We start from the raw sequence: 25,878 nt of genomic DNA, 5'->3' as shown, positions 1-25,878 counted from the left end.
ATTCATACGTTCCCTTGCTGAGATCATGTGTGTCGCAGCTGGAGCATCGGCCCATCTTCCTGCCTGACTGCTACCCAATCGCAGCTGTGGCGGGAGACATAGCCACAAGAACCTCTAAATTAATACTGGTAAGAGTAGTAGCCATGCCCCCCACCAGCTTATCAAAGTCCTCCCGCATCGCATGCGAGCAATACATCAATTTGTCTCTTGACAGCTCAAACATGGCCTCCGTACACTATGATATCCCCCTTGATTTCCTCCCAGACAACGACAGGGTGATAGATCATCACAGCCCACTAGAGCAGCTTGAGCCCGATGCAACGCTCTGCCATCCGATCGTAAGATCGGTAGGTGATATGATTCCGTTCGTACACTGTACACGGCCCTCCATACGACACCTTTCCTGGGCCAGCTCAGCTCTGAGGTCGACCGAGCAAGTTGTCGGACTTCATGATCATCTCCTACCGTACCTGACATTGCCCACGTTATATTTTTGTGTTAGTTAACCCCCTTGTATATCATTCTGAATACTGAAAGGTGCTCATCGATTCCGCAGTGCCAGTGTGGCGACGGCCCGAAGCTTTGGGATCGCCAGCTAAGGTGTGTGATCTGTTCACACAGTAAATGCGGTTATTGCATGCCGGCCAATTGATAATAGTTTCCTGTATGGGCAACATGGTTCGTTGGCAAGGGTTTCCCTTTTTTCCGTTCTTCTTCCAACTGTGTATGCATACTTGGAATCTCCTAATATATGTCAAGCCCGCATTAGGACGGTGTTACCAACCTGGTTTCAGGGTCAGGCCTCGCAAGTACCTTAGTCGATTTCGTTAGATGCGTTCAATAGCTCTCGCTCAGAAGTGTCATCTAACTGACGTTGAGGATGATAAATCATTAGACACAATCATTATATACTAGTTGGAGGGCTTGGCTGCTGTAGACATTCGCGTGATGTTCAAGTTTCAGCCTGATATTTCGTTCTTGGGTGCGGACATGGGTCTTGGGTATGGCTGGTACTTTGTAGGAGTCTGATGCTCGTTCAGTTGGCATTACTCGTCGCGGATTCGTCTTCTCATGTCGGCATTTTTGTGGCGGCATAACTCCTCAGCTGCTGCTTTGATTCAAGAACTATCGAAGCAGCCTCCGAGGGAGGTCAAGGAGTGCACATTGGATTTAGAAGTGTCCCTTAACCTCACTTCCTTACACTCCGGGTCGCACCTTTTATGGTTTGAAGTTTTAGCAGATCCAGCCAAGTTTACGCTATGTACTGTACAATATCTGCTCGGAAGCAGTGTATTATTATTATCTTTACGGTTCTTTGTTGGCCGGAGCCCAAATGTACAGGTTCAGCAGGTTGAGCCCGGGGGCAGACACGAACTCTTAGGAGTAACGGAAATACATGCAACATCATTTATAGTTGCTGTGACCTCAAACAGCCACCCACATTCCGTTTGCCAGTCTCCCTTTCTGTCTTCCCTTCCCACCAAACCCTAACAGGCATTTGTATGTGCGCTCCATGCACAATCACGTGTCCAGCTCATGAAGCGGTATATGGCCAGACAGCTCCTTCGCGCCCATATTCCTCGATCGGTAGGACGTTGACGAGGCCGCCGGCATCTGGTACATGTTTGGCGGGGCATTCTGGAGCTGAAGCCGCTTTCTCCTCTCGTTCAAACCATAGCCCAGCGATGCCAACGCCAGCAGCCCAAGGGGGACGCCGACCCCGGCCCCAACGGCGGTCACGGTCGCCCGGCTGACTTGGTTGCTATTAGCCGCGGTCGGGCTGCTGCAGCTTTCATCAGCTGTGGAGGAAGACGATGTATTGGGCTCGGTGGTAGAGGTAGCGGTCGCGGTGCTGGTGGCGGTGCTAGCAGTGGGGAGGAGGGAGTAGCTGGCCAGATATGCCTTGCCAGCAATGGGCTTGCCAGTGCCCACTGAAATGGGCGAGACACCATTGGCGCATCCTATGGAGTCGGTCCCGTTGGAAATGATTGAGTTGGGGCAATATAACTTGACTCCGTTCACGTCACTGTAGAGGATGAGGGAGCACGCGCTGCTCCACGCGGTGGTGACTGTAATTTTGCGAGTATCTGGTCAGTCGCAAAGAACAGTAGACTTGGTTGAAGCCAAACTATTAGGCTGAGTGAGGTATCTCACGTACTTCCATGACAGACATCGTCGCAGACCGAGGTATCGTTCCAACTTTGGGAGGTACAGGCGCCGCGGCCGAGAACATACGGTTGATGCATGGAGGTGCAGAGGCCATTGCTCAAGCAAATCGAGTTCTTATTGCAGCAGAACGAGACGCCATTGTCGGAGCAAGGCGTGTAATCCTCGGCCACATTGCCCTCAGGGAAGTAGCAGGTGGTGCCGGACACTAGTCGTTCCAGAAGGACGATCAGCAGCAAATGGTAGAGCCACATGCTGACGAACACCCCCAGCTTTTTCTCTCTTTACCCAGGTGGGAACTGAATTCAGGTCGGCGGCGGCGGCAGCAGCAGCAGCAGCTGTGCCATCTCACATTTCAGCGACAGAAATAAGAGGGAGATGGGCGGGACGCAGGGAGTTTTCATCTGGGGAAATGACCGTCGCTGAGCAGCGCGCCAGCCATGCCCACACGAAAGCCGATTGAACGGGGGCCGTGCCGAGGCTGGTGGGGGCCAAGATCCCTTTTGAACTTTTGAAGAGCAAGTGAGGAGTCTTTCAAGCCTGGACTGGGCAGGCTATCAAGGACACACGCGAGCACGCCATCCCAGATAGGCATGAGGGAGAACCTGGCGAGTTCAACCTGAAGAAGCCTGAGGGACGAGAGAGACATTGGTGAGGCAGCCGGTTGGCGGCGGGCGGGGCGGCCCAGGAATGTCAGCGTGTCGAATGAACCAATCCCTTGCACCCTCGGATGCTGTACTGTTGAGACTTTGACACATTCGAGGGGGGCAGTGGGGGCCGTGCGAAGAGGTAAGATGAAGCCGAGCCACTAGATACAGACTAACACCCGACGATCCTTCAGGGGCTCCAGTGCTCGGATTCTTCCCGTCGCAACGGGAAAGGGTCCGTTGACTGCTATATGAAGTAAAGATTTCTATATCACATGAGTCTATACAAATATATGTGTGTGTAAAAGAAATGCGGTTGGAGTACTACGCGAGGATACTAGACCAAGAAATGAATGTCTCTCCAGATGCGATTGATTGAAAGATGAGGTGGGTAACTTGTTTATTCGTTGGGGTTAGCTGAGGGGGCTGACGTGAGATTGCTGCTTTTGCAGCCTTAGCATATCACGTGATAGAGAACTGGGTAATGACGTTATGTAAGCACTGCCATAAGTAACTACTTAACTATAACGTGGTCATTTTTCTCAATTTTAGCATTGGGGGGGGAACAGCATATATCCTCAGGTTGTGGCTTTAGGGGGGTTACAAAAAGTGATGGCACACAATTTTCTGGTTTATCATTGACTCTCACACCAGTACTACTGGTAAACAAAGTTCCTAGCATGCTGTCACCTCGTTGAGCAGTGGGATGAGCCTACTAATTATATATTTCTCCACACCTGGTAGACATGATATCACGATTGATGGTAAGTACACCAATCATCAAGTACTAACTACCGGAGACCATGACAATCATACTGTACAAGCGCTTGCTGCTAGTGAAAAGACCACAATGACCACATACTACTAATACTACACAGAAGAGTGTGGTGGCTGTGGTGATTTTGGTGGACATCTCAATTTGTGCTTTATGTGACAGGACTACCTTTCTCTTGTCACGCAGTGATGTGACCTGGCGGAATGAAAGACGCATGAGGACTGTCTTTGTTTGGTTTGGTTGTCTGTAATACAGTTGTCTGTGGTACAGGAGCAGTAGGTATTGCTGATTGTTATCATCACCATCACCACCGTCATCCGAGTATGATGCTCTAAGCATGTCCAGAACCACATTAGTAGGACAATGTTATAACACATGCTTTTTGGTATAACCTCAGAAAGCTTCCTCTACATATCTTTCGCCCATTATCTGCTTCACATTTCCTACCAAAACCTTGCTGAGGTTGGCTTGCACCCCTTCAGCCATAGCGGCACTCCCACAGACATAGACATATCCTTCCTGTTCCACTAATTTCGTCCGAATTTCGTAACGTTTGTCCAGTAGAAAACCTTGAACACGCTTCTTTTCGCAGTTACTAGGAACAAGACAGGCCAGATCTAACACACGATGCCTCTGCGCTAGGTGGACGACCGCGTGAAAGAGGTTCTCATCCACAGGCCGAAACCCCGCGAATAGACTGATGGGAGCGGTATGAAATGGGTGTGTCATGCTGCTATGTCTTCCCCATTCTCGTGCAGTCTGAATCCGCTGCTGAAGTAGACTGCGGACTGGTGCAAATCCAGAGCCAGTGGTGATGATAACAAGGGGCTTTTGAACAGCGAGAAGAAAAGATGCAGGGGAGGCAGGGACGACGGCATATACCACTGATCCGCCAGGCTGAAGGGCGGAGAGGTAGATGTCGCTGAATCGGCCTTGCTGTTGTGCCTTAATCAAGAGCTCTACCTTCTTCTCGCCGATGTACCGCGAGGATGATGCCACGGAATAGGTTCGGGGCCTGATAAGTGGGCAAGCAAGACAGATTTCATGACGGAAGCCTTGAGTCAACTGCGACGGCTCTATAATGTCTGATAATCGCTCCAGTCTTTCAAGGATACTTTCGTTCTCGCGCTCGCCGTGCTTGTCAACTTCAGCTGCCCAGCTTGGAATTTTTTTTCTATCCTCCAGGTCAACGAAGTTGGTGAAGAAGGCCTTGTAGCTGCACTGCTGGAGCCCTCCGCCAGAGAACGGTATAAGCTGCTGAGGATCTGGGATTCCCAAAGCTGTGATGGCTCGGGAGACATGAGATGAGGAATTCGTGGGAAGAAGCCGTAGGTGGCTCATGTCTGCACATTCGATGCCGTCAAGAGTCAAGAGGACCAGTCCATCGTGCAACCGGTTGGATGCCTTAGAGGTAACCGTAGCTTCGCTAAAGTTGCGGAGCATCTCAGCGTGCGTTACGAACGCCTCTTCCGGATCACTAGTCAGCTCGCCTTTCCCTCCCATTAACGCGGACTCGACCGCGTCCGACCAGCGATTGAACATGCGCAAAGGCAATGCTTCGGATGCCACATCGGCCTTTATTAATCCACCAGCTATGGGTAGGATATCGAGGTGGCGGAAAAATTCGTAGGCGGTGATTGCTGCGGCATTGAAATTGGGATAGGCACTATCCCCAACCCCAAAGACGGACAGTCGGACACGCGAGAATTCAACCTTGAGCGTGTGGCGGAAATGTCCTAAGGCCTTCGCAAAATCAGCCCCATTGGCAGGAAAGGCACCACTGCCGGTGGTTGAGGCAATTAGGAGGATGGTATCGAATGTTTCGATCTGAGTCAAGTCCAAGGCATCCAAGGAGCTAAACTTCACTTGAAAGCCTCTAGCACTGCGCTTTAGTCGCCGGTGTAGCCTTTCAGCTAGGATCCGTGCTGTAGTGCCCTGGCTGCAGTAGGATATATGCACCGTGCAGGGTTGCTCTTTGCTGGGAGATTCTGTCAGTTTACGCCTCTTGCGGCCTGAAATATCAGGGGCAAAGGTAGTCAGAGCCTCGGTGACCCAGGTAGTCCCGTTTCTCACCAGAAGGGCTGGATCTGCCTCCGTAGAACCCTTCCGACGCTGCCAGGAGTTAACAGGATCATACCGATTCCGACAAATCATGGGCTTCGGCTGGTAATTCGGGGCACCACCGCGATGCCACACGGGTATGATTGAACCCTGCGGCGGTGACAGCCAATAGGGATCTGAATTCAGTCGGTAGCCCTTCTTCGCGGCATGTTCATCGTCGAATTGACTCCAGTCCGAGGATGCAGCCAACGTTCCCACACAAGTAACGCCATGCTGGAGGAAGGACCAACGCACGGCGTAATTCAGCTCGGCTTGGGCGCGGCTCCGCCACCGCAGCTGCTCATAGTCTGGAAGGTCATCCAGTTCTCGTATGTCTGCGTACTCAGGCTTTGCACGATAAGCGTTGATGTCAAACCCAATGGCTTTAACCACCTCGGGCAGGGCGTCGAAACGGAACGTGTCGGCAAGGTTCCTCACTCCGATCTCCGCATCCATGTACCTTGTCAGGGTCAGCAAGAGCCATCACAGATCATGAAGAAAATGCTAGTACCATCCAATAAACGGTGTTGCTGTGTACTGAACTCCGCCTATATCAAAGCCCAGTCGACTTAGAGCTGGGAATTGGTACCACCTGAGGCCGAGTTCATTGAAGCCGGGGTAGTCCGGATGTTGAATGGCAATCAGCCGACGGAGGTCGTCCGGCACCTCGACAAGAGCCGGTGCGTCGTTTTCCGCCATGGCAACAATTGGCAGGAGATCCCATGGGGTCTTGGGCCGTGGTGGTGCCCAGCCCAAGTCAATGATGTCTTGGGTTAACTTGACATTACCGGGGTCACCTACAATAGAGCCGTCCTCTAGCTCGTACTGCGGGTTGCGAATCCAGCTTACATTAGCATCAAAGTCGTCAGGGGAGGCAACTGGAACGGATAACGTACACCAGCGAAGTTCAGCACTTGCTTGTTCCAAAACATTGGGCCACTGCCATTCACAGACTTCGGCGGAAACACAAACACTTGAGAAGATGGTCAAATCAGAATAAGTTGCGGTGACAATTGTACTGGAATGTCCTACCCGTCGGCTTAATCTGACCATCATTGAAGGCCTTAGTGACTTCCTCGAGAAGTGCTGTGGCCATACCGACGCTAGTGTGAATATGTCGCAGATCACAGAGGCCCAGATCTTGATACCGCGAGCGCATGATACACCTGCGCGAATTCTTCCAGGCCAGACGCAGCCCATAGCGAAGTTCTTCGGCGCTTTGTGTCCAGATCGAAGTCTTGCCCACTCGCTTGCATTCCTGATCCCACACAATTGTGGTTTTAGTTGATCGAGCGATCTCCTCCAGCACTTGTGCGCGCCTTTCTAGGTAACGGTCTTCGGTGTAGATGCCTTCCTGCCACAACTGCCAGAGAAATGCCACCGCTTCATTCTTCACCACTTCGAGCGGACGATTCTCCCCGACCTTTGGCTCAGCGCTGTGGATGAGGCGTCCAGCTTGACAAAACTTTTCCGTACAGCCAGTGGGCGCCAAAATGGGATTCTTCTCGAGAATCCGTTCAAATTCGTCGAAGGGACACCGTAAGGACGGTGTTGCACCACTGTCATGACTGATCTCTGTACCAGGCATGTTCTGCCAGGCAAGACAACTGAAGCATAAACTGAGACCTGGGTCACAAGACTAGAGGGCTAAAGGTTTGGCACGCCTTAGTGCACAGGAAGATGGACCTCTTATAGAAACAGGGAAGATCTGAACTACTAGTGGCTAAACATGGGCCTCAGATGTTGCGAAGCGAACCGAGCATTTACTCGTGTAGCCAGCATGTGCCACAATTGGCTCAAGATCCACAATCATGATAACACTTTTTAATTATTGGCAGGAGAGGCTTGGTCTAAGCTGTGCCGAGGGGAAGCGTCGGTATGTGGGCGGTAGATCCACGATTCTATTGAAGGGCCAGTGGCGGGCGTAGTCCCAGTCATGATATTGATATTAATATTTCTGCAGACCCATGTTGGCCAATGGCTTCAAATCCCAAAGACATCGGCCTTGGAGCATATTTTTTTTGCTCCTCACCTGGTCAAATATGCTTTGTTCATTTGACACTGAATGTAGGACAGCCAAAATCAAAGCACACCGCCATGCGAGCAGGAGTGACTGTATCTCAAGGTCTGAGCTCTGAGTTCCGTTTCGGAGACATTGCTTGTATGTAGCTAGTCGATTCTGCCTAGTTACTGGATCTCCATCAAGCTACTCCGTAAGTGTCTTGCTCCTAGTCTAGGTACCCCCATAAGGAGGCCCATAATGGCCTGATCACAGAGATAAGCCGGGCATGAAGGGTAAATCATTAACCACCCACCAGTTGAGAAGAGATGAGCCATAGCAGTTCCATAATATTGGTAGGTGCGCGGCTTGATGTCCTCGGTTTATAATTGATGATAATTCCGTTTGATCTCAAAACAGCAGCTGGTTGTCGTGTTACCTATTTGGGGCTAGTGCCCTTCATTGCCTCGGCGAAAGTCACCTGACATTTCTCTAATTAGTAACATTCAAGCCTGAATGCCTGGAGATGGCGCCACCGTCTTTCCCCATGGTCCAAAGCCTCATTCTTCCTGGCTTGTCCTTGTGGGCCTCCATCATGCAATCGCACCCTTAAAAGAGCTTCTTTCTTACTTGGATACAGCCCCTTCTTCTACTAACTTCTCCGGAGCTCCGCCGGCAAGTACCGCGATCCGTCCGCAGCCTGTCGGGCCAACTGGGTCATGGCCAGCTCCGCCAACAGCTCCCCCGATCCTATGGAAACCCCCACTTCCCGTTCGAACCAGGTCTCCAAGTCCACTGTCACCAGGGAATCCACCTCGTACGAGCCCAGCGACCGCTGCGGATCAATCTTCTGAACGGAAAGTGTCATAATACGCGCCAGTTACTCGACGTTGGCTCGCGTCACGACGTCTACCGCCGCCTCGACCCTCTTGTCCGGCCATTTGGGACCTGCCTGCAATGGCCCAACGCGGAGAGAATAACGGTTGGGTCATGAACTCAGGCATAAGGATGGACTGGCGTCGGAAAGCTCCGCGCGGATCGTATTCCGACCTCCGTGTGGCAGGTCTGGGTGCTCTGTGCCACCCCCCAGGCAGAAGTCATACGATATTTCAGGATAGAGAGTAGAAAGTCTCCCAAGAGGGCCCTGTAGGCGAGCGCGATGGAGAGTCTAAGCCTGACCCTCCGCGATCTAACCCACACTGAGCATGCCGCGCAGACTAATAGGAGTGGCCTGGTAACCCTCGGCCACCAGTTGACACGCAAAAGCATCCAGGAAGGTGTTGGTGGCAGCATATTTGGCCTGGCCGCGGTTGGCAATGACTTCCGCTGACGAGGAGAGCATGATGAAGAACTCCAGATAAGACCTGGTGGGGCATAGGGCAGAGACGACGTTGATGGTCCCCTGCACCTTGGGTGTGATAACCTTCACAAACTAAATGTGATCCATATCTGACAGCATCGAGTCCTGCGTTGTATGGTAGTGCCCATCTCGCGAGTCTTGCCCTCAAGGGCCCCGAAGCGCGCCCATAACAACAGCTAACTAGTATGAATACAGGGCCGGGCTACGAGTAGTACTAGGACAGTAGGTATGAACGCTAAATGCGATAGCATTAATAATTTTAGCTGCCCGGTCACCATGTTTAAACATAGTGGGGCTCGCACATTCACCCTGCCACTTTGGTGTTCACTTCATGAATATGCTTTTCTCTAAAGTTATCAGTCGCCGTGAGAGCCGGACCCACTCTACTTGGTCTATGTACATGGGAGGCAAAACTTCCACCACATACGGCTTTAGTATCTGCCATGAGATCAGCAGTCAACCATCTGACGACCTAATCCAGTACGAGTCCGGGTGCGGCGTGCGGCATGGCAAGTCATACATTGACCACAGATCCATGACATACAAAGCGCGTTGGTGGAGGGGGCTCGGAGATACGGGGAACAGTGAGAGTTTATCGCCGTCGCCATGAATTCATAGCCGCGCAAGCAGTTGCAGAAGTGTTGAAATCGGCAGAATTGATTGGGATCCACCGTCCAGGGCTATGTCTGGTGTCATTGACCGTTTACCAGAGTCCACTATGACAGATGGGGTTGCTTAAGTGGGTATTCCGTAGTATCTTGCTTCGTCGTTACCAGACTTTGTTGGTCCGGGTGACCGGAGTTTGCGGATATACCATTCTCGCCTACCGTGGATCTGTCTTCCTTAAATTGATGGACAAAGCACGGAATTAAAATGCTCTACAGATCAGTTAAGGCAGCAGAGAAGAAACGGCTCATCCTCTACTACCTTGCAACTGCCCCTCAGACCAACAAAGAAAAAATATGTCAACCCACAAAGCGGCGGTGATTTATGCCCGGGACAAGCCCCTGGTCGTGGAAAATGTCCCTCGCCCTGTCGCGTTGACTGGTGATGCCATCGTCCGCATCCTGGCTGCTGATATTGTCCCCTATATGAGGGAGGTAATCACGAACCAGCGCCCATACCCGCTCTCCATCCCCATGACTCCGGGAAACACGGCCATCGCGCGCATCCATGAAGTTGGACCCGACTGTGTCACCCTCAGGCCGGGTCAACTTGTCTTCTGTGACATAACCATCCGCGCGCGCGATAATCCCGCCGTCACCATGCTGTACGGAGTTCATGGAGCAATCCATCCTGCGGCGCAGAAACTCATGGATGGAGTCTGGCGCAACGGAACATATGCTGAATACGCGCGGTTCCCTCTGGAGAACCTGTATCTGCTGGACGAGGAAGTTCTCCTGGGGCAGCTGGGATACAGCATCAGTGATCTCTGTCTTTTGACCGCATACCTGGTTTCCTTTGGCGGGCTGGCCGAGGTGGACGTGAAACCGGGCGAGGTGGTGATTGTGGTCCCAGCTACAGGGTGTTTTGGTGGCGGCGCCGTGGGCGCAGCCCTGGCCATGGGGGCCACCGTCATCGCAGCCGGCCGCAACAGGGCAGCTCTGGACAAGCTCGAACGTATCCATGGTACACAGCGACTTATCACAGTCCAAATCACTGGGGACGAGGCTACAGATACCCAGTCCTTCAAAACAGCGGTCGGCCAACCGGAGGGGGCCCATGTATACCTGGACCTGTCGCCCCCAATCCTTCAGGACTCATCCCTCTTAGTTGCCGGTATTCGTGCGCTGGGATCATTCGGTTGATGTGTCCTGATGGGCGGGCACTTGGGGAGTATTCAGGTGCCTTACGGGGAGATCATGTTCAAGGGCATTCGCATTCAGGGACGGTTTATGTATGATTGTCCGCATGTGTTCCGGCTGATTCAAATGGTGCGGTCTGGGTTGCTTCCGCTGGGTGGGAAGGGCGGCGTCACTCACATCGAGGAATTTGGGCTGGATGAAATTGAAGGCGCATTGGATGCGGCAGGAAGATTGAGCGGCTGGGGGGGTCAGGTTGTGTTGAGGCCCTAGACTGCCATCCTGTCTTCATAATCTGTATGTTCCTGGTTCAATTTCATGTCTTTTTACTTGTTGTTCTCCTCATTTTCCTCTTTACTCTATATGGCATACCACTATTCCGAATCCCCTCTCCGCAAATACAGCCGCACCAGTATTATGACTGGGCGTGCTCTAGAGTGACACCATGGACTTTCCAGGCGTAGACTAATGGCATGTCTGAATCAAGTATTCCCTATTCCCATCAACAGCAACAGCAAAAATCTTTCGAAATCTGCAAGTCCCGTTGGCTTTGTACCCAGCCATATCTCCGTCGGTGATGTGCTTTTGGGAGAATGGCAGGACATTCCGAAGGGCTGCATCATGAGCGATGATAACCAAGACTTCGCTTTTGCATCAGAGGTCATCCAAAAGTGCAGCCTCTGCATCCCCCAGACTTTTATCGTCACGGCATTCAGTCCGTAGAAAGGGGGAAGTTCGAGTATATGCCCCTTCATTTCCGCAGGTGATATAGCTCCAAAGATGGCGGCAGGACACAGGAACACTTCTTCGGCCGACTATGCTTCATCGGTGTGATCCATATGATGATGGGACCGGACATAGGCGCTGATGGATTCCGACGAGATATTAACCCCGCGAAGCTGATCGGCAACAACATGCTCAATATCGAAGACTGCCTTGGGCTCCGTGAAAGGGTTGTTGATAAGTCTGCAGTGGTTACCTTTGCTTCCCTAACGGCTCATCCCATAGTTTTTGAATGTCTACTATAATTTCTAATCTACTTCGGATTAAGCACTATAGGATGTGAGTTCCACCTTTCCAAATTATAATATGATTGACTCTCCAGACGGACCCATGGGAACATTGCAAGGCAATGGCTACCGAAGTAACAAAATTGGATGCAAAATATGAGCCTAAGAGGGCCAACTTTCTTGTTTTATCCCATTTTCTTCTTTCTATAGGAGAGAACCACGAATGTGACTATCTTACGTGCCGTGTACCTCAGGACGATTCTGCTGCCCCGGGAGTAGTATCGCTAGATTTTGTCTACTTCCAATCTATGTAGCCAACAAAACAATGCCCACTCATAAACTTAGTGCCTGAAAGTGCCAGTGAAATAACTATTATGGTACAAGGTAATTAAGAATTAGAAATATTCAACAGAGGGTTCCGCTGGTGACCATCAAGATGACGATCCAGCTCTGCGCAATCCTTACAGAAAGTACATGGTTCAATTTACACGGAGTTTCGCATCATTCTTCGAGCATGAAGAGAGGTATTCCTGCGCGATTGAGAGCTAGACTGACTGCCATCGCTGAGATCAAACGCCCAGATAGCCTGGAAGCAATGGGTGTCGACCTGAGCTTTCTGGTTGCTGGCTTGGGCATTGTACGAGCTGTTAGCCGGGAAGAGGCCGATAATATTATAGAAGTAGGCCTGATGGCATATTAGTATAAACCTCAATGGCTCAAAAATGGAGGCAATCTCACGTCCACGGCACTTTCCAGGATGCGAACTTCCGAGGGCACTTTCTCCTTGGTGGTTGAGTCAATCGACTTCAACTCAGTTGCACTGTCGGAGAAGGCGTCCATGAGTTCAAGGAGCGATTGTACGAACTAGCGGCCAAAGAAATGAGTTTTATATTTAGTTGCTATGGGTTAGGCTGACGATCTCACATTTGAGTACCCTTCATATACTGTCTGCTCCTCGGATTGATCAGTGATGATAGGGGTATTGGTCATGAACTCGACATCCGTGAGAACCACGGTCACGATCGTATCCATTTCCGTATAGACATCCTACATCTCATCAGAAAAACGCATATTTGAAGCTGTCAGGATACCCAGGGCCAACATACACGCATTGGACCGGCATCGGCGGTGGAGTTAATCTCCAATACGAGATCCTTGGCAGCGAAACCTTGTTGCGCCAATTCATTCAAGGAGTTGGCGATCTCACTTGAAGTCAAGGAGGCAAAGGCGCAATGCGCATAGACGCAGAGAGCAATAAGAATAGAGAAAAGTGAGCGATACATGGTAGACAGTAATGAGTGACTAGAGTAAAATGCCTAAAGTTGTTGATAGGGCCACGGGATGGATAAGTTAAACGAGTGAACGAGAATCGCGTTGCTCTGAAAAGAGTGGCAGAACAACGGCTCTCACTGGAAACAAAAGACAATCGCGTGTTGCAGAAAGGACTGGCAAGGGATGTGATAAATTTTTGGCACGAGTTAGGGAGAGGGGGCAATCATCTCGTATTAAATTAAATGTCATGCAGGCAGCCTGAGGGATCAGGCCTGAACAGGAATAGCCGGGATGGCTCGGGCCGAACTTGTCCCGCGCTGCGCCATCACCTGATTAAAAGAAGATTATTCGATTTGGAGACGATGGTTAACACGAACATTTGATGGGAAGTTGCGGTCCTTCTATTCTATATATATCCTATTATTGGATTGTGTGCTACCACATTATTTATATATATATCCCACACCCAGTCTCTCACATTTCACATGAATCAAACACCTCCCATGTACATCGTTTTGGGAAAAAATATACAATTTATATATCTCCGCGGAAATTGAACCAAACATGAACACTAGACAAAATTCCCCCAATTACTCCAATGATGCTAACCAGTTCTCTACATACCAAGAGACTGGTCCAAGAGAATTAGACTACAGTATATGCAACAACTATGGTTTTGAAAGCTGCTCTTTGCGGTAGAAAAAGATGCAGATGACGTTGATGGAGAGCATCAACAGCAGACACACCCAAAAATCCGCTTTGCTCAACCCGGCGGCCACTCCTGCCGAGAAATCAGGGAAGACATTGCCTGGCCCCAACTTATCAGGAGCTGTAGCTCGAGCCAGAATGGTGGCGACCGAACCCACCACCTGCGCCGCCAGGAGGGTGAAGGTGACATGGAAACGAGTCATGGTATTTAGAAGAATCATTCCAAACCCTACGTAAATGGTTGATTGTTAGTTGAGAAGAACCCCGACAGTTAATAAAGGGAAAGACTCACCAATACCCTGAAGACTATCCAGAACCCCAAGCCACAACCAGAGCGCCCGTCCGAGAATGGCTCCAGCAACTGGTCCACCCGCCCAAGGAATATAGGTGCCAATGTTGGAAGTGGCCCATAGAATTTGCGCCCATCGAGGGGCTCCCAGCCCAATGGCAAAGATCGGGATGAACCAGGCATGTCGCTTGGAAAGCACGTGAAATACCCAGAGCGCAGCTGCCCACACCACGACAAAGAAGAGAAGGACTAGCAGAATGATCTGCCACACCTTGGCGTGCTTGCTTGACCAAAGATACAGCCAATTTCGTCCATACGGTGCTGATAGCCAGTAGTTGGAGATGAACACCATGTAGAAGAACCACTAGAAGAAAATCGGTTAGCACCCGATATCAAAGGCCGAGTTTTATGAAGGTCGACAGAAACATACCAGGATGACCCGACGCCGGAAGAGCGAGAGGTAGAAGGTTGGGACCCGCCCAGGTGTTTGCCGATAGTATGCAGGAAGTCCGAAGAATACCAAGGCCCCCAACAGCCACAACACACAAGCCAGGCCGATGCCGACCCCGAGCAACACGTTTGGGTCAGTTATGCTAAGACTGAATCGCGTACTACCCTCTTGGTTGAGGCTTGCCATCCAGCTACCCCAGTACCACAGAAAACTGATGCACAGCTGCTGGCTACCCTGTATCACGGTGGCTCGGTATATCCAGGAGCTGAGAGGCGCCCCGCCTAAAACATACAAAGGTTAGATAGGGTGACCGGCAGATGCTGTCCATATACATACCTTCGTCTCCAAAGTTCAGGGCGAAAAAGATGGATCCACTGGAAGATGCAAATGAATATAGCCCGGTGCCCACATTCTGTAGCCACGTCTGGCTGGTGCTGTTGCCAATGGGGCCCGCGATTCCGACGAACAGGAAGGCTAAGCCGTACAACTTTAACACAGTTAGAATGAAGGCCTAGGCAGTGAGAAATATGGAAACAAGTTCACATACCAGGTAAGGAATAGTTAGTACATAAACTGATGGAACGAGCCGGAAAACCATCCACCAGATGATTGAGGACGCGAGATAAATCGAAGCCAGGATGTACAGCTTTTCTGCCGTTTCTCCGATCTCGCCGTTCAACAGAGTAATCTGATAGGAGTTCAAGGCAAGGATTTGGCCCTGGTATTGTTCTATTAGAGTGAATTTGGGCAGCGTCTGGGGAAGGTTCAAACTCACGATAGCAAGCACAATTGAATACAAGGGCCAGTCGCCCAGCTTGATGAGCATGAAACGCTTCAAGCCGGTAGGAGGAACATAATCCTTGGGGAGAAGAAATTGCCCACCGTTTGGATCCTCAGCAGGGCCATTGACTGCAGGGGTAGGTGGTCGACTAGCGTCCTGAACTTTAAAGCGGAAGATAGACGGAGACGGAGACGGGAGAGGTGATTTGCCCAGTTTGACATCTCGGTAACGGTTGAACCAGTCTTTTTCGCTTTTCTCGATGAATTCCTCGATGCACAACTGGTCCTCTGAGTTTTTGCCGTTCAGACCGGCAAGTTTCCGTTCAAACTTGGCTGCGTACTCATGATTAGCATCTGTGAAAAACGGATTGACTTTCTGGAGGTTGTAGTCTTGTTTCTCCTTGACGATGTCATGGATGCTAACCAGACTCATCATCGACGGGCTTAGGTTCCTTCGCCCTAGTAGACCATCGTCCGGTCCGGCGCCGAGGGTGGGGGTACTAGCCCCAGAGTTAGCAAAGGTTGGGGGAGTATTTGGTGCCCCAGATGGCGACAGATACGAGGCAAGATGAGGACCAAAGTCATCTTGGGTGACCCCTGTCATGTTCTCGAGATCTTGGTCGTCGTTGCCGAGGGTATAAACAATGCGAGGACCTCCGCGGGGGGTGGAGGATACTGGTCTGCGTCTTGGTTCGTTGTCAGTGTCAGAATCGTTGAACATGTTCGGATTCGAAGGCAGATTTGCTGGCAATGAGGCAACATGACTGTGGCCTGGCCTGGCAACGGCTTGTTTTGCGTCCGCAGTAATGGGCCTGCTGGGGGGACCCGAGTTGTCTGAGCTGCGTGAACGGCTCTGTTCGCGACTGGTATTCGAGCTCGATGAGAACCGAAAGTTGCGAGGTCTATCGGGAACCATTGTACCGACACCGGATAACCTCCAAGAATTGCGGTCCTGGCTTTTAGAGTGTTTTGCGTGCTTTACGATGGAGGTGGTTTGTAGGATACCCAAATCCTCAACCCACTGCGCCACGGGAAACCGCTGCTTGCCTGATCGTGCACGCATCATAGCGCGTGTTTCTTGAGATGATCTCAGAGCATCGTTGATGGCCAACTTGAACTGGTGGATGAGATGTTTCGTTGTCATCGACTCACTTGAATACATTAGCGCACTGCCTCTGCATGTTTCATTGGTAGGATGAAGAAGCTTACATTGTGTACCACCATCCTGGCATCTGTCCAAGGCCACCGACCCTACATGATGTACATATGTCAGCATTGATACTCGTAGCAACGTTAGTGTAGAGTCATACCGTGATCCCACGCCTAAAGCTCCTTTGCGCCCAAACTCGACAGCCACAAGACCAAACGGTTCATCCCGCGATGGAATCAATGCAAATTCAGCGCCACTGAAGATGAAGGGAGGCAGTGCAGTAAATTCTGGCTTGGAATAGACACGTCCTGGATAGAGTTCCATAAGCCGGTTCAGCTTCAAAGCCGCAAACCTTCCATAGAGATCGATGACTGGTCCAATGGACATCAACTGCACTTTTGGGTGAGCATCCAGAACAGAGGGGAAGATGTCCGCGATAAGGTCAACACCTTTTTGCATGGACCAGCGCCCGACAAAGACAAACAACTGAGCGTCGGGGTCAACCTTCAGCCCTGCCCACTCCTGTGCTTGCCTTTTCAGTGCGCCACGGTTGGCCTCGAACTCCACATCGATGGTGACCTCCTCGGGCTGTTTGCTCGCATTGCTATCCCAGTCCGCCAAGTCAGACGGATCGGGATTTGGCAGGGCTCCAACGCTCTTGAGACCCCAGAAAATGGGATATCTAGCGTACGATCGCTTGCCGTATTTCTTCGAGACACCCACTGCACCGAATCCGTTCTGGTGTATTTTCAGGTAGTTCGCGGCGCAGTGAAGGAGATTAAACACGTCGCCGAACTGGACGTACTTCTTGACTATTGCCTGATCCAGGTTGAACACTCGGCAGACCTCCTGTATTTGCTGGGGGTTTCGCATTGGCCACAAGCCTTGAAATTCCGCGTTATGCAGAGACAGGCAGCATGGAATTGTTCGAGGTAGGAGATAGAGTGGAGCTGCTGCACCATGGTAATCATTGATATGGTAGAGATCAATTTGCGGGAACCGCTTGATGGCTTCAGCAATGCATTGATTCCAGGCCGAGTAGAAGATGGCAGAGTTGAGGTCGTCCATCCTGGCAGGATACGGGTCCGACTTCGATTGGGCTCGAAACACAGGCGCATCCAGCAGGACATATGTGATATTATGCAGCCGATGGTACTGAACATCAACATGGTATGTTGTCCCAAGGACAGTCACCACCATCGGTTCACGCGGGTCGTCCCTAGGGTAATCCACGCCTCCAACACAGGGGACCACCCATATGAGGTCCTGATGGGTAAGGTTCTTGCCCATTAATTGAGCCATCACACCCAGGCCACCGATTTTGATCTTAATCGCCCAATCTTCAATGTCGTATTCCATGGTGGCAATAAGAACAGTGCGCCGCGGGGTGCTAACAATAGCCCCAATGGCGCCCCCAGTCGGAAGACCAGACGGGCTCACGGAACGCTGATTGTCTTCCGGGCTGGCTTCCTTTTCGTTCGAGGACCGGGTTATCTTCATAAGGGCGCCCAGAATCGGTGCAAGCGTTGAAGTCTTCTCAGTGACGCCGATTTGATTGAACTTGACTTGGTAAAAGGCCTTGAGGTAAATGAACACCGCTCCGACCGCTGTGGCGACAGGTATGACAGCCAGCAAGATGAAGAGAGCTAGCTGGACCCATCTCGATCCGGTGGGTGTGGCGTAGACCCTCAGATCGCCGTCATTCACCGAAAGCTTAAAAGCTAGATAAGGCGAAGGGGGTGGGATGGTGACATTGAACACATTGCTAAGGAGCGTGACGGGCGGAACTTGATCGAGGACGTTGTCGCCGTCGATATCCCCATAGACCTGCGTCTGATCAGGCAACCCATCTTCATTGATTCCCCAGGCATTGAATGCGACTTGTACGGGCCATTCGCCCATGAAATGGATCTCCCAATCGCCAGTAACGTTGCTGAGGCTCATTGTGTTGGAGTAGCCAGCGTCGTATCCGAACTGATTGAATTCACCCTCAATAAAGAGGTTGGGAAAGCGACGGGGCGGTTTGTATTGCCATTGAGAGTCTCCATGCTGCCAGTGGTCGCTACTCCCGGTGAGCTTGCTCCAATACTGGGCGATGATGTGCTCTCCATCCCACGCTTGCTTCGCAGTCCCGGTCCAGTTCTTACCCGGGATGGACGTATTGAACCCGGTATATGTCATCCAGGGACTAAAATTAGCTCCGAAGTCGAGCGAGTAGCGCCACATATCTGCACCTGGGGCCTGTGGCCTTACGGACAAGGGTTCCGCTGCGGGCGATGGAGTGTCAAACAGCAGAGTCCGGCTGTAGTTGGCCAGTTGCGGCCACACCATGGGATTATTCGTCTCTCCGATGCGAAACATGAAGTGATCCACAGACTGCCCGAATTATTTAGCACTTGTGTTGTATGCAGCTGCATAGAGAAAGTATATACTTACATTGGTAGATTGGTTTCCCTCTGCAGTAGTCACGTTGCTAACAGTGATCCTGTGGACTCCAGGATAAACGTTGGTCAAATTCACCTGGTAGCCAAAGACGCTAGTGAGGGCACCAGGAAATGTCGCTACTTGTGTCTCAGCAAATGAACTGCATGTAACTGAATTCGTGTCGATTCGAGCACTCTCATCATTGAGTGCTTTAGACGTGACCGTCAGCGAGTCGGTGATTTGGCTGCAATTCATCTCCTGGGAGAACTCGAAGCCAATTTGTATAGTCTCCCCATCGTTTCCCTGGGAGATAAATCGCGCATCGTGCCCCGGGCTGAAGCTTGTTATATATGGCGAAGGCTTCACAAATTTAGCCTTGGGAACAAAGGCTTTGAAGCCCCAAGCCGGCATCGTCAGCTGAGGATAACATCCATTGGGGAGCTCTGATCCTTCAAATCTACTGATTGTCAGCGAAGTCAATCCAACTCTGGGGTGGTAAAATCATACCCAAGGGTCACCGAGCTGTTAATAAGAGTATATTCGTCAAACGGATAGAACAGGTTCTTCACCGTGGTTCCTGCAGGAAATGGCGAGATCAGGGCATCTTTGCCACTGCAGTTGAACTGGTGATCAACCGTTTTGTTGTCGTTCGAATAGACTAGCCACACACTCTGGTTACCCTGGCCTTGACCATCGAAGTTTTGTAGATCTGTAAAGCGGGACCTCATCACACTCCACATTCCAGTCTCAGTTGGGGTTCCATTACTGCCAGGAAGGTAGATGTCGAAGGTGTGGTTGGACAATTGTTGGAGGTACCAGCCATCATTCAGAACTGGGTAGTTCTGTCGCATTTCAAACATCATTTTGATGAGACCACGAACAGGATGGGAAGGATCCCGATGGTCAAGGCTAACGGAATCATCACCGCATCCAGTCAGGGCGCGGTCGAGCGGGAAGTTGACGTATTTGGATGCCCCGAGCTTGTAACATCCGTGAAGCTGCCATGCTTGAGCAGATGACATGGGGCCGCGACCGAAGACTATAACGCATTAGTAATGGAAGGGAGTTTGGGACCCGGATTGCATACTATAATTATCAGCCTGGTTGTCCAGAATGTAGAAATCCTGTTCCTCGCCCCAGGAGAGAATGGGGATTCCTGGCATGAGTAACGATGCGATGTAGAGTCCAAGATTCTGCTTATGAGTACCGTTGGCAATGGCTGGCCACCGAAAAACGTCCTGATTCGTGACACCAAACAGGTGGCGGGGGTCGAACTTTCCAGTATTGATGTTGATCATGTCGTTAGTCTCCACGAGGCCATTCCAAGTCTCGATGAAATTTACCGGTGGATCGCCTTCGGCGGCATAGATACCATCCAGACTAAAGATGGGCACATTAGTATGGATGGAAGGAGCTTAGCAGGGAAAAAGCGGCAGAACTGACCCTAGAAACCGACTCAATCCTCGATACAGCGTGTAGTGAAATGCAGCCCCGTCCAAGGCAGATTGCGATGTAGGTCTGAGAAAGAGATCTTCGGTGGCCTTGTCTGTTTTGTTCGTCATCATAAAGGCCTCCGTGATATTGGAGATGGTCTGATTCGTCTGACGGCCGCGACCAATATATAACGACCCAAAGGCATTCCCTGAGACAATCTCTCCAGGGATGTAGAAGTTGTCCTTGCCCACTTGCTGGGCGCAATCACGCACTGACTCGGACCACTCACCCAGCTGATCCAGGGTCACCTGAAGAGCCTTATCGACGCGGAACCCATCGATGTCTAGCATGGTGATAGTCAGACAGGAGAAGTGCTTGATCTTCGCCAGAACGTCAGGCCGCCATGAGCGCAGACGATCTTGCACAAAGGCAAATTTGGCAATCTGCCCTTCCCATTCGGTGTAGTTTCCAAAGGCAGCAACTTCTCCATACTGAAGTAAATAGTCAGTGATAGCCAATACAAACCACAGGGAAGAGGCCTACTTGATCGAATTCACTGTCACGGCATGAAGCGCCAAGTGTGGTTGTGGTCAAGCCAGTCCCGTCATCGTCCCAGAATCGTGGATACTCCCAGGGACACTGTGATTCGATTTGATTCCCGGGTTTAAAATCCCAATATTGACGATCGTATTTCCAAACGTAATCGTATTCGCTGGGATTGATCGGCGCGGACCTGTTCAAGTAGCCTTGGAAACCAATAAGATCGCCCATTCTGTTCCCCCGCAGTCAGCATTGTACGTTCCGATATGGGGCACAGGTAATCACACATACGTCCCAAAGGTGTTATCGAAGAGAACATATAACCCCCTTTGATGGGCCTCGGATATCATTGTGCGCCAGTCGTCGATCGTACCATAGTGATGGTCCATCAGGGTTAGGTCCAGCGGGGAATATCCGTCGGCACCCCAGGGAAAGTTAATGTACGGCGTTCCGGCGAGATAGATTCCCTAGCAAAGGCGATCAGGTCAGTCTCTGGAGTCCCGTCACCTATGGAGGCATCAAACTCACCTTAATCCCCATGCCCTGAAGGTAATCGAACGTATCGACCAAGCCAAGAACGTCTCCGCCATGACGGAATTGATTAGAAGTCAGTATGTGTTCCCACTGTGTGCCATTCGCATCATCGTTGCTGGGATCGCCGTTGACAAATCTATCGAGGAATATCGTGTAAAATGGGAAACGCCAGTTATCCGGAGAAGGAGTGTATGAGTGGCCATCCCACTGACCCGAGTAGTCGAGAGGGTCCGTTGCGGTCTCATTTTGGTTGAGATTCCAATTTACCTCCTCTGGAAGATGTGGCAGAGATTGTGCAATGCGGCTCAATAATGCGATAGTGGAGAGATAACGATAGATGAAAATGAACAGCTTCATTCTGCACAAGTGAATGCCACTATAGTGACATCCACCAAGCGCGCTGGGCTGGCCTCAACTGCAGAAAGGAAAAATGAGGAAGTCAAACAAGCAGTAACGACAACAGGACAGTGCATGCCCAGAAAGAAAGGATATCCCATGAACCCAGGGACTGCGGAGATTCATAGGGTATCACTGATGGGCAGGGAAAGCATGTCATAGATTAGTGCATTACCCCGGCGCGATAACGCAATGTCCCGTACAGCCTCCTCTGTGCACTGACACTTGAGTGAGGCGCTCGAACAGGCCTAAATTTGGCCGATAGTTCTTGGGGCTGACATACACGCCACATTTGGTGGACATGGAGGGTGTAGGTATCCCGACCAGCGAGTCTATTTGAGTCGATTGAAAGCCAATTCAGCTTGTAACACGCCACGCCACCCTGCTCGGGCCCCAAGACGAGGTTCCAGGCCCAATACTGGCAGGCTCATGTCTCATCCGGCACCAGTCTGACATGCATTGATATGGGCTTTTCGTAGTGGTTGAGAGGCTGAGCGAGCAGCCAAAGTGGGTCATGATGATGCCTTCTCAACGGTGGTGGGGGTAAATCCACCCGACAGCTCACACAGAAATCAAGAACCCATGGGGGTGGAAGGATCCGTGGTAGTGTTGGGAAGGACAAGAGTGGAGGAAAGCTATGGTTTACTATGGATAGTAGCAGCCTTCGACCTGGCATATGCGGTGTCATGATGTTTCTCATCAGCTCGGGAACCTCCTGCAAGGACGAAGTTTGAAGAGCCAGTGATATATCCCGGGCCACGGGGATCGGAGATAGACGAACCCCATCAACCCGACAGTGACATATGCCCGATGGGGCGAGCAGAACTTGCAGATTCCGTGAACCCAGAAGGGCAAAAACAGCAGAGACACGTCATCGCGAGAGGATGACCTATCCGAGATAGTGGAAGCGAGCCAAGGAAGGAAAAGTGAGTGGGATAGACTATCTTTTCGGGATACGAAGGCCGATAAGGGGAGAGAAGTGGAGCAGAGCAAAGGTTCCGACGGGAAATAAGGAGAATAAAAAAAAAGAAAAATAGCGGGAAGTTTTAAGGTTTGGCTCGCGCTTTTTCTGATAGTCTGTTCGCTCTTTCTTTCTTTCCCGGACCAGCAAAGCCTGCCGATCGGGTGAAAGTGACAGGAACTAGTAGGAACCAACCACCTGGCGAACGGGCCGTGAGTTAGATGTCAGATTTGCTGGTTAGTAAATGGTAGTTACTTAGATGTCCATCTGTTAGGGTCCGAAAAGTACCAATACCCAATACCCAATACATATTTACCCATTACGTCGTTACGTAAGTTTCCATACAGTCAGGATACATCGGTATTGTCACTGTTGACTTGTTGTTCACTGGTCGGTAATCATCTCTTTTTTGCCCTGAACAGACACAAAGGATGTATGTGTCCGCATCGTATATGAATATGCTCAGCAGAAGGTTACGCAGATCATAATCATCAAGACATTTCTCTCACCTCTTCCTAGCTAATTATTCCACCATTGAAACTACTCTCCTTGCCTTCTTTCATCTGCTCATGCAAACGCCACCAACCATGGACGGGTGGTGGATCATCTCGTTGCTTGTGGTAACTCTGGGAATCCCCACGGTTAATGCGGCTTCCAGAGACCAATGGATCAGTCGCTCTATCTATCAAATCGTGACCGATCGCTTTGCTCGATCGGATAACTCAACCACTGCTGCTTGTGATGCAGCAGAGGGGAACTACTGCGGAGGTACTTTTCAGGGCATCATCAACAAGCTGGACTACATCCAGAATCTCGGCTTCGATGCGGTAGGTTTAGCACTACAGAGTAGTGTTCCTCACACTTTCTGCCACTCTTCTCATATCCGAGTCTCCCAGATATGGATCTCTCCGGCGCAAACCCAGATTTCCGCCCGAACAGCAGATCTCTCAGGTATGGCACTTCAAAACCTTCATAAACCATCTTCAATTTTTTGTACATTGTTATATACATGATATATTTATGTAGTTTGGTAGGTAGATAATTCAACATGTTAACAGTTCATAGCATACCATGGATATTGGCCCAATGACCTGTATTCCATCAACTCCCACTTCGGCACTCCCAAGGAGCTTCAAGCCTTGTCCTCTGCCTTGCACGATCGTGGAATGGTAAGTCAATTTACCATGTTTTCTTGAGAACGACGTTGACCATGCGAAACTCAGTACTTGATGCTCGACATCGTGGTTGGTGATATGGCCTGGGCGGGAAATTCTAGCACCGTCGATTACAGCACTTTTAATCCTTTCGATGATCAAAAGTATTTTCATGACTTCAAACTCCTCTCCAGTGATCCCACAAATGAAACATGTGTCCTGGATGTAAGTGTGCATCGTGATATATTACCCCTGGAAGTTTTGCTAATGCCATTCTAAGTGCTGGATGGGAGACACCGTCGTATCGCTTCCCGATCTGCGAAATGAGGACGAGCAGGTTCAGAATATTTTGGGTTCCTGGATATCGGAGTTGGTCTCGAACTACTCGAGTAAGTCTTATTTTTTTTTAACTGTTCTGGGATATTGATTAACATGTCTCTTGTTGCTAGTTGACGGACTGCGTATCGACAGCGTCCTTAACATCGCCCCCGACTTCTTCTCCAACTTCACCAAGTCATCGGGGGTTTTCACTGTCGGTGAAGGCGCTACGGCCGATGCGGCTGATGTTTGTCCTCTACAGCCAAGCTTGAATGGGCTATTGAATTATCCATTGTGAGTACCGCATCGTGATGAGTAGACTGAGTCGTGTTGACCTTCTCAGGTACTACATTCTCACCGACGCCTTCAACACAACCAACGGGAACCTGAGCACCATTACCGAGTCTATCAGCTACACCAAGGGACAGTGCGAGGTAGGACATGCTCCAAAGGTAATCTTACCTCCAAACTGACCATATACAGGATGTCCTCGCTCTGGGAACGTTTACTGCTAACCAGGATGTTCCGCGCTTCGGTTCATACACGTCGGATATATCGGTAAGTTTAGCCGCATTCCTATCTCAATACTGAACAATGTTTGACCTTTTCTGCTCGTGAGCAGTTAGCTCGCAATATTCTTACCAGCAGTATGCTGGCGGACGGCATCCCCATCCGTATGTTCTCATCCCCGCTTTCCCCATAGGAAGCAAGATTTCTCAGACACCACTGATGATCTAATCACAGTCTATTATGGCGAGGAACAACATCTGACTGGATCCTACAATCCGGTTAATCGTGAGGCTCTCTGGCTGACCAGCTATTCGATGGACTCGACTTCCCTCCCCACCCTCGTCCAATCACTTAACCGCCTTCGATCATATGCTAGCGGAGATGGTGAGCAGTACACCCAAAAGTCGCAATCTGGAAGCGATTACCTCTCGTACCTGACAGCACCCATTTACAATTCTACCCACATTCTGGCCACGCGCAAGGGGTTTGCAGGCAATCAGGTCGTGAGTGTCGTATCCAATTTGGGAGCCAAGCCATCCAGCAAAGCCACCACCAAAATCACTTTGGGCTCAGACGAGACTGGATTCCAAGCCAAGCAAAATGTGACCGAGATCTTATCTTGCAAGACGTATGTCACTGATTCCAGCGGGAATCTGGCAGTGGATCTGAGCTCGGATGGAGGTCCGCGCGTGTACTATCCCACGGACAGCCTGAAGGACAGCACCGATATCTGTGGTGATCAGACCAAATCGGCGACCCCGAGTAGCTCCGCAGCCTCATCCGTCAGCCCAACCCAGTACAAAGGGTCTGAGACTTATTTGTTTGGGGTACCGTTGGGAATAAGCACATTGGTGGTCACCGTTGCGATGGCCACGTCCTACGCGTTCATCTAGTCCCCTTGAGCCTCTACGCCTGATGTTTATCGCCTGTCTTTCCATGTTTTGCATTACCCTCATGGCTCTTGTTCCCTCTTCCGCTCTTTCGTCTGTCCTGAAACTGTGGCTTTACATGAAACACTATACCATGCCTCTGGCTGCACTAATAGGGTACCAAGTATAGAATACGGCGTCTTGTTTGTTACTAGTCACCCTAGCATCA

At 50.7% G+C, this 25,878-nt stretch overlaps 9 protein-coding genes across 9 annotated transcripts; 3 read left to right on the top strand and 6 right to left on the bottom strand.

Annotated features, from left to right (window-relative positions):
* The first annotated feature begins 173 nt into the window (after positions 1-173).
* Positions 174-770, top strand: BO88DRAFT_409277 (uncharacterized protein). Its single transcript, XM_025707915.1, has 2 exons — positions 174-497; positions 557-770. Exons 1-2 carry the CDS (start codon positions 222-224, stop codon positions 650-652), a joined length of 372 nt encoding a protein of 123 aa, XP_025557185.1. The 5' UTR covers positions 174-221; the 3' UTR covers positions 653-770.
* Positions 771-1,521: 751 nt separating this feature from the next.
* Positions 1,522-2,845, bottom strand: BO88DRAFT_399322 (uncharacterized protein; the record flags this gene model as incomplete). The annotated part of the gene is made up of 2 exons (XM_025705362.1): positions 2,159-2,845; positions 1,522-2,069 (listed from the first exon to the last, which is right to left on the bottom strand). Exons 1-2 carry the CDS (start codon positions 2,418-2,420, stop codon positions 1,522-1,524), a joined length of 810 nt encoding a protein of 269 aa, XP_025557184.1. The 5' UTR covers positions 2,421-2,845.
* Positions 2,846-3,965: 1,120 nt separating this feature from the next.
* BO88DRAFT_399321 (nitric-oxide synthase) lies at positions 3,966-7,276 on the bottom strand (the record flags this gene model as incomplete). The annotated part of the gene is made up of 4 exons (XM_025705361.1): positions 3,966-6,148; positions 6,200-6,513; positions 6,585-6,661; positions 6,721-7,276. 4 exons carry the CDS (start codon positions 7,274-7,276, stop codon positions 3,982-3,984), a joined length of 3,114 nt encoding a protein of 1,037 aa, XP_025557183.1. The 3' UTR covers positions 3,966-3,981.
* A 958-nt stretch (positions 7,277-8,234) lies between these two features.
* On the bottom strand, positions 8,235-8,848 carry BO88DRAFT_477564 (uncharacterized protein). Its single transcript, XM_025711976.1, has one exon. It carries the CDS (start codon positions 8,553-8,555, stop codon positions 8,340-8,342), a length of 216 nt encoding a protein of 71 aa, XP_025557182.1. The 5' UTR covers positions 8,556-8,848; the 3' UTR covers positions 8,235-8,339.
* BO88DRAFT_477560 (uncharacterized protein) lies at positions 8,349-9,179 on the bottom strand. Its single transcript, XM_025711975.1, has one exon. It carries the CDS (start codon positions 8,978-8,980, stop codon positions 8,684-8,686), a length of 297 nt encoding a protein of 98 aa, XP_025557181.1. The 5' UTR covers positions 8,981-9,179; the 3' UTR covers positions 8,349-8,683.
* An 830-nt stretch (positions 9,180-10,009) lies between these two features.
* On the top strand, positions 10,010-11,122 carry BO88DRAFT_430517 (putative isopropanol dehydrogenase; the record flags this gene model as incomplete). The annotated part of the gene is made up of 2 exons (XM_025709257.1): positions 10,010-10,819; positions 10,892-11,122. 2 exons carry the CDS (start codon positions 10,010-10,012, stop codon positions 11,120-11,122), a joined length of 1,041 nt encoding a protein of 346 aa, XP_025557180.1.
* A 990-nt stretch (positions 11,123-12,112) lies between these two features.
* On the bottom strand, positions 12,113-13,341 carry BO88DRAFT_409274 (uncharacterized protein). Its single transcript, XM_025707914.1, has 4 exons — positions 12,966-13,341; positions 12,784-12,906; positions 12,598-12,723; positions 12,113-12,544 (listed from the first exon to the last, which is right to left on the bottom strand). The coding sequence occupies exons 1-4, from the start codon at positions 13,140-13,142 to the stop codon at positions 12,344-12,346; spliced, it is 627 nt and encodes a 208-aa protein (XP_025557179.1). The 5' UTR covers positions 13,143-13,341; the 3' UTR covers positions 12,113-12,343.
* A 215-nt stretch (positions 13,342-13,556) lies between these two features.
* Positions 13,557-21,899, bottom strand: BO88DRAFT_492227 (alpha-1,3-glucan synthase). Its single transcript, XM_025712905.1, has 15 exons — positions 21,436-21,899; positions 21,199-21,374; positions 20,911-21,139; positions 20,377-20,858; positions 20,021-20,313; positions 19,441-19,972; positions 18,946-19,390; positions 16,670-18,885; positions 16,569-16,610; positions 15,355-16,510; positions 15,127-15,297; positions 14,916-15,066; positions 14,559-14,860; positions 14,132-14,492; positions 13,557-14,068 (listed from the first exon to the last, which is right to left on the bottom strand). Exons 1-15 carry the CDS (start codon positions 21,796-21,798, stop codon positions 13,800-13,802), a joined length of 7,188 nt encoding a protein of 2,395 aa, XP_025557178.1. The 5' UTR covers positions 21,799-21,899; the 3' UTR covers positions 13,557-13,799.
* Positions 21,900-23,385: 1,486 nt separating this feature from the next.
* On the top strand, positions 23,386-25,673 carry BO88DRAFT_399311 (alpha-amylase; the record flags this gene model as incomplete). Its single annotated transcript, XM_025705360.1, has 10 exons — positions 23,386-23,625; positions 23,695-23,749; positions 23,864-23,967; positions 24,022-24,177; positions 24,233-24,341; positions 24,402-24,564; positions 24,614-24,704; positions 24,754-24,828; positions 24,893-24,944; positions 25,015-25,673. 10 exons carry the CDS (start codon positions 23,386-23,388, stop codon positions 25,671-25,673), a joined length of 1,704 nt encoding a protein of 567 aa, XP_025557177.1.
* Positions 25,674-25,878: the final 205 nt, after the last annotated feature.

This window comes from Aspergillus vadensis (assembly GCF_003184925.1).
Source record: "Aspergillus vadensis CBS 113365 unplaced genomic scaffold BO88scaffold_42, whole genome shotgun sequence".
Lineage (NCBI taxonomy): Eukaryota > Fungi > Ascomycota > Eurotiomycetes > Eurotiales > Aspergillaceae > Aspergillus > Aspergillus vadensis.
The sequence above is the reverse complement of the archived record's forward strand: the minus strand, read 5'-3'. Positions and strand labels throughout refer to the sequence as shown.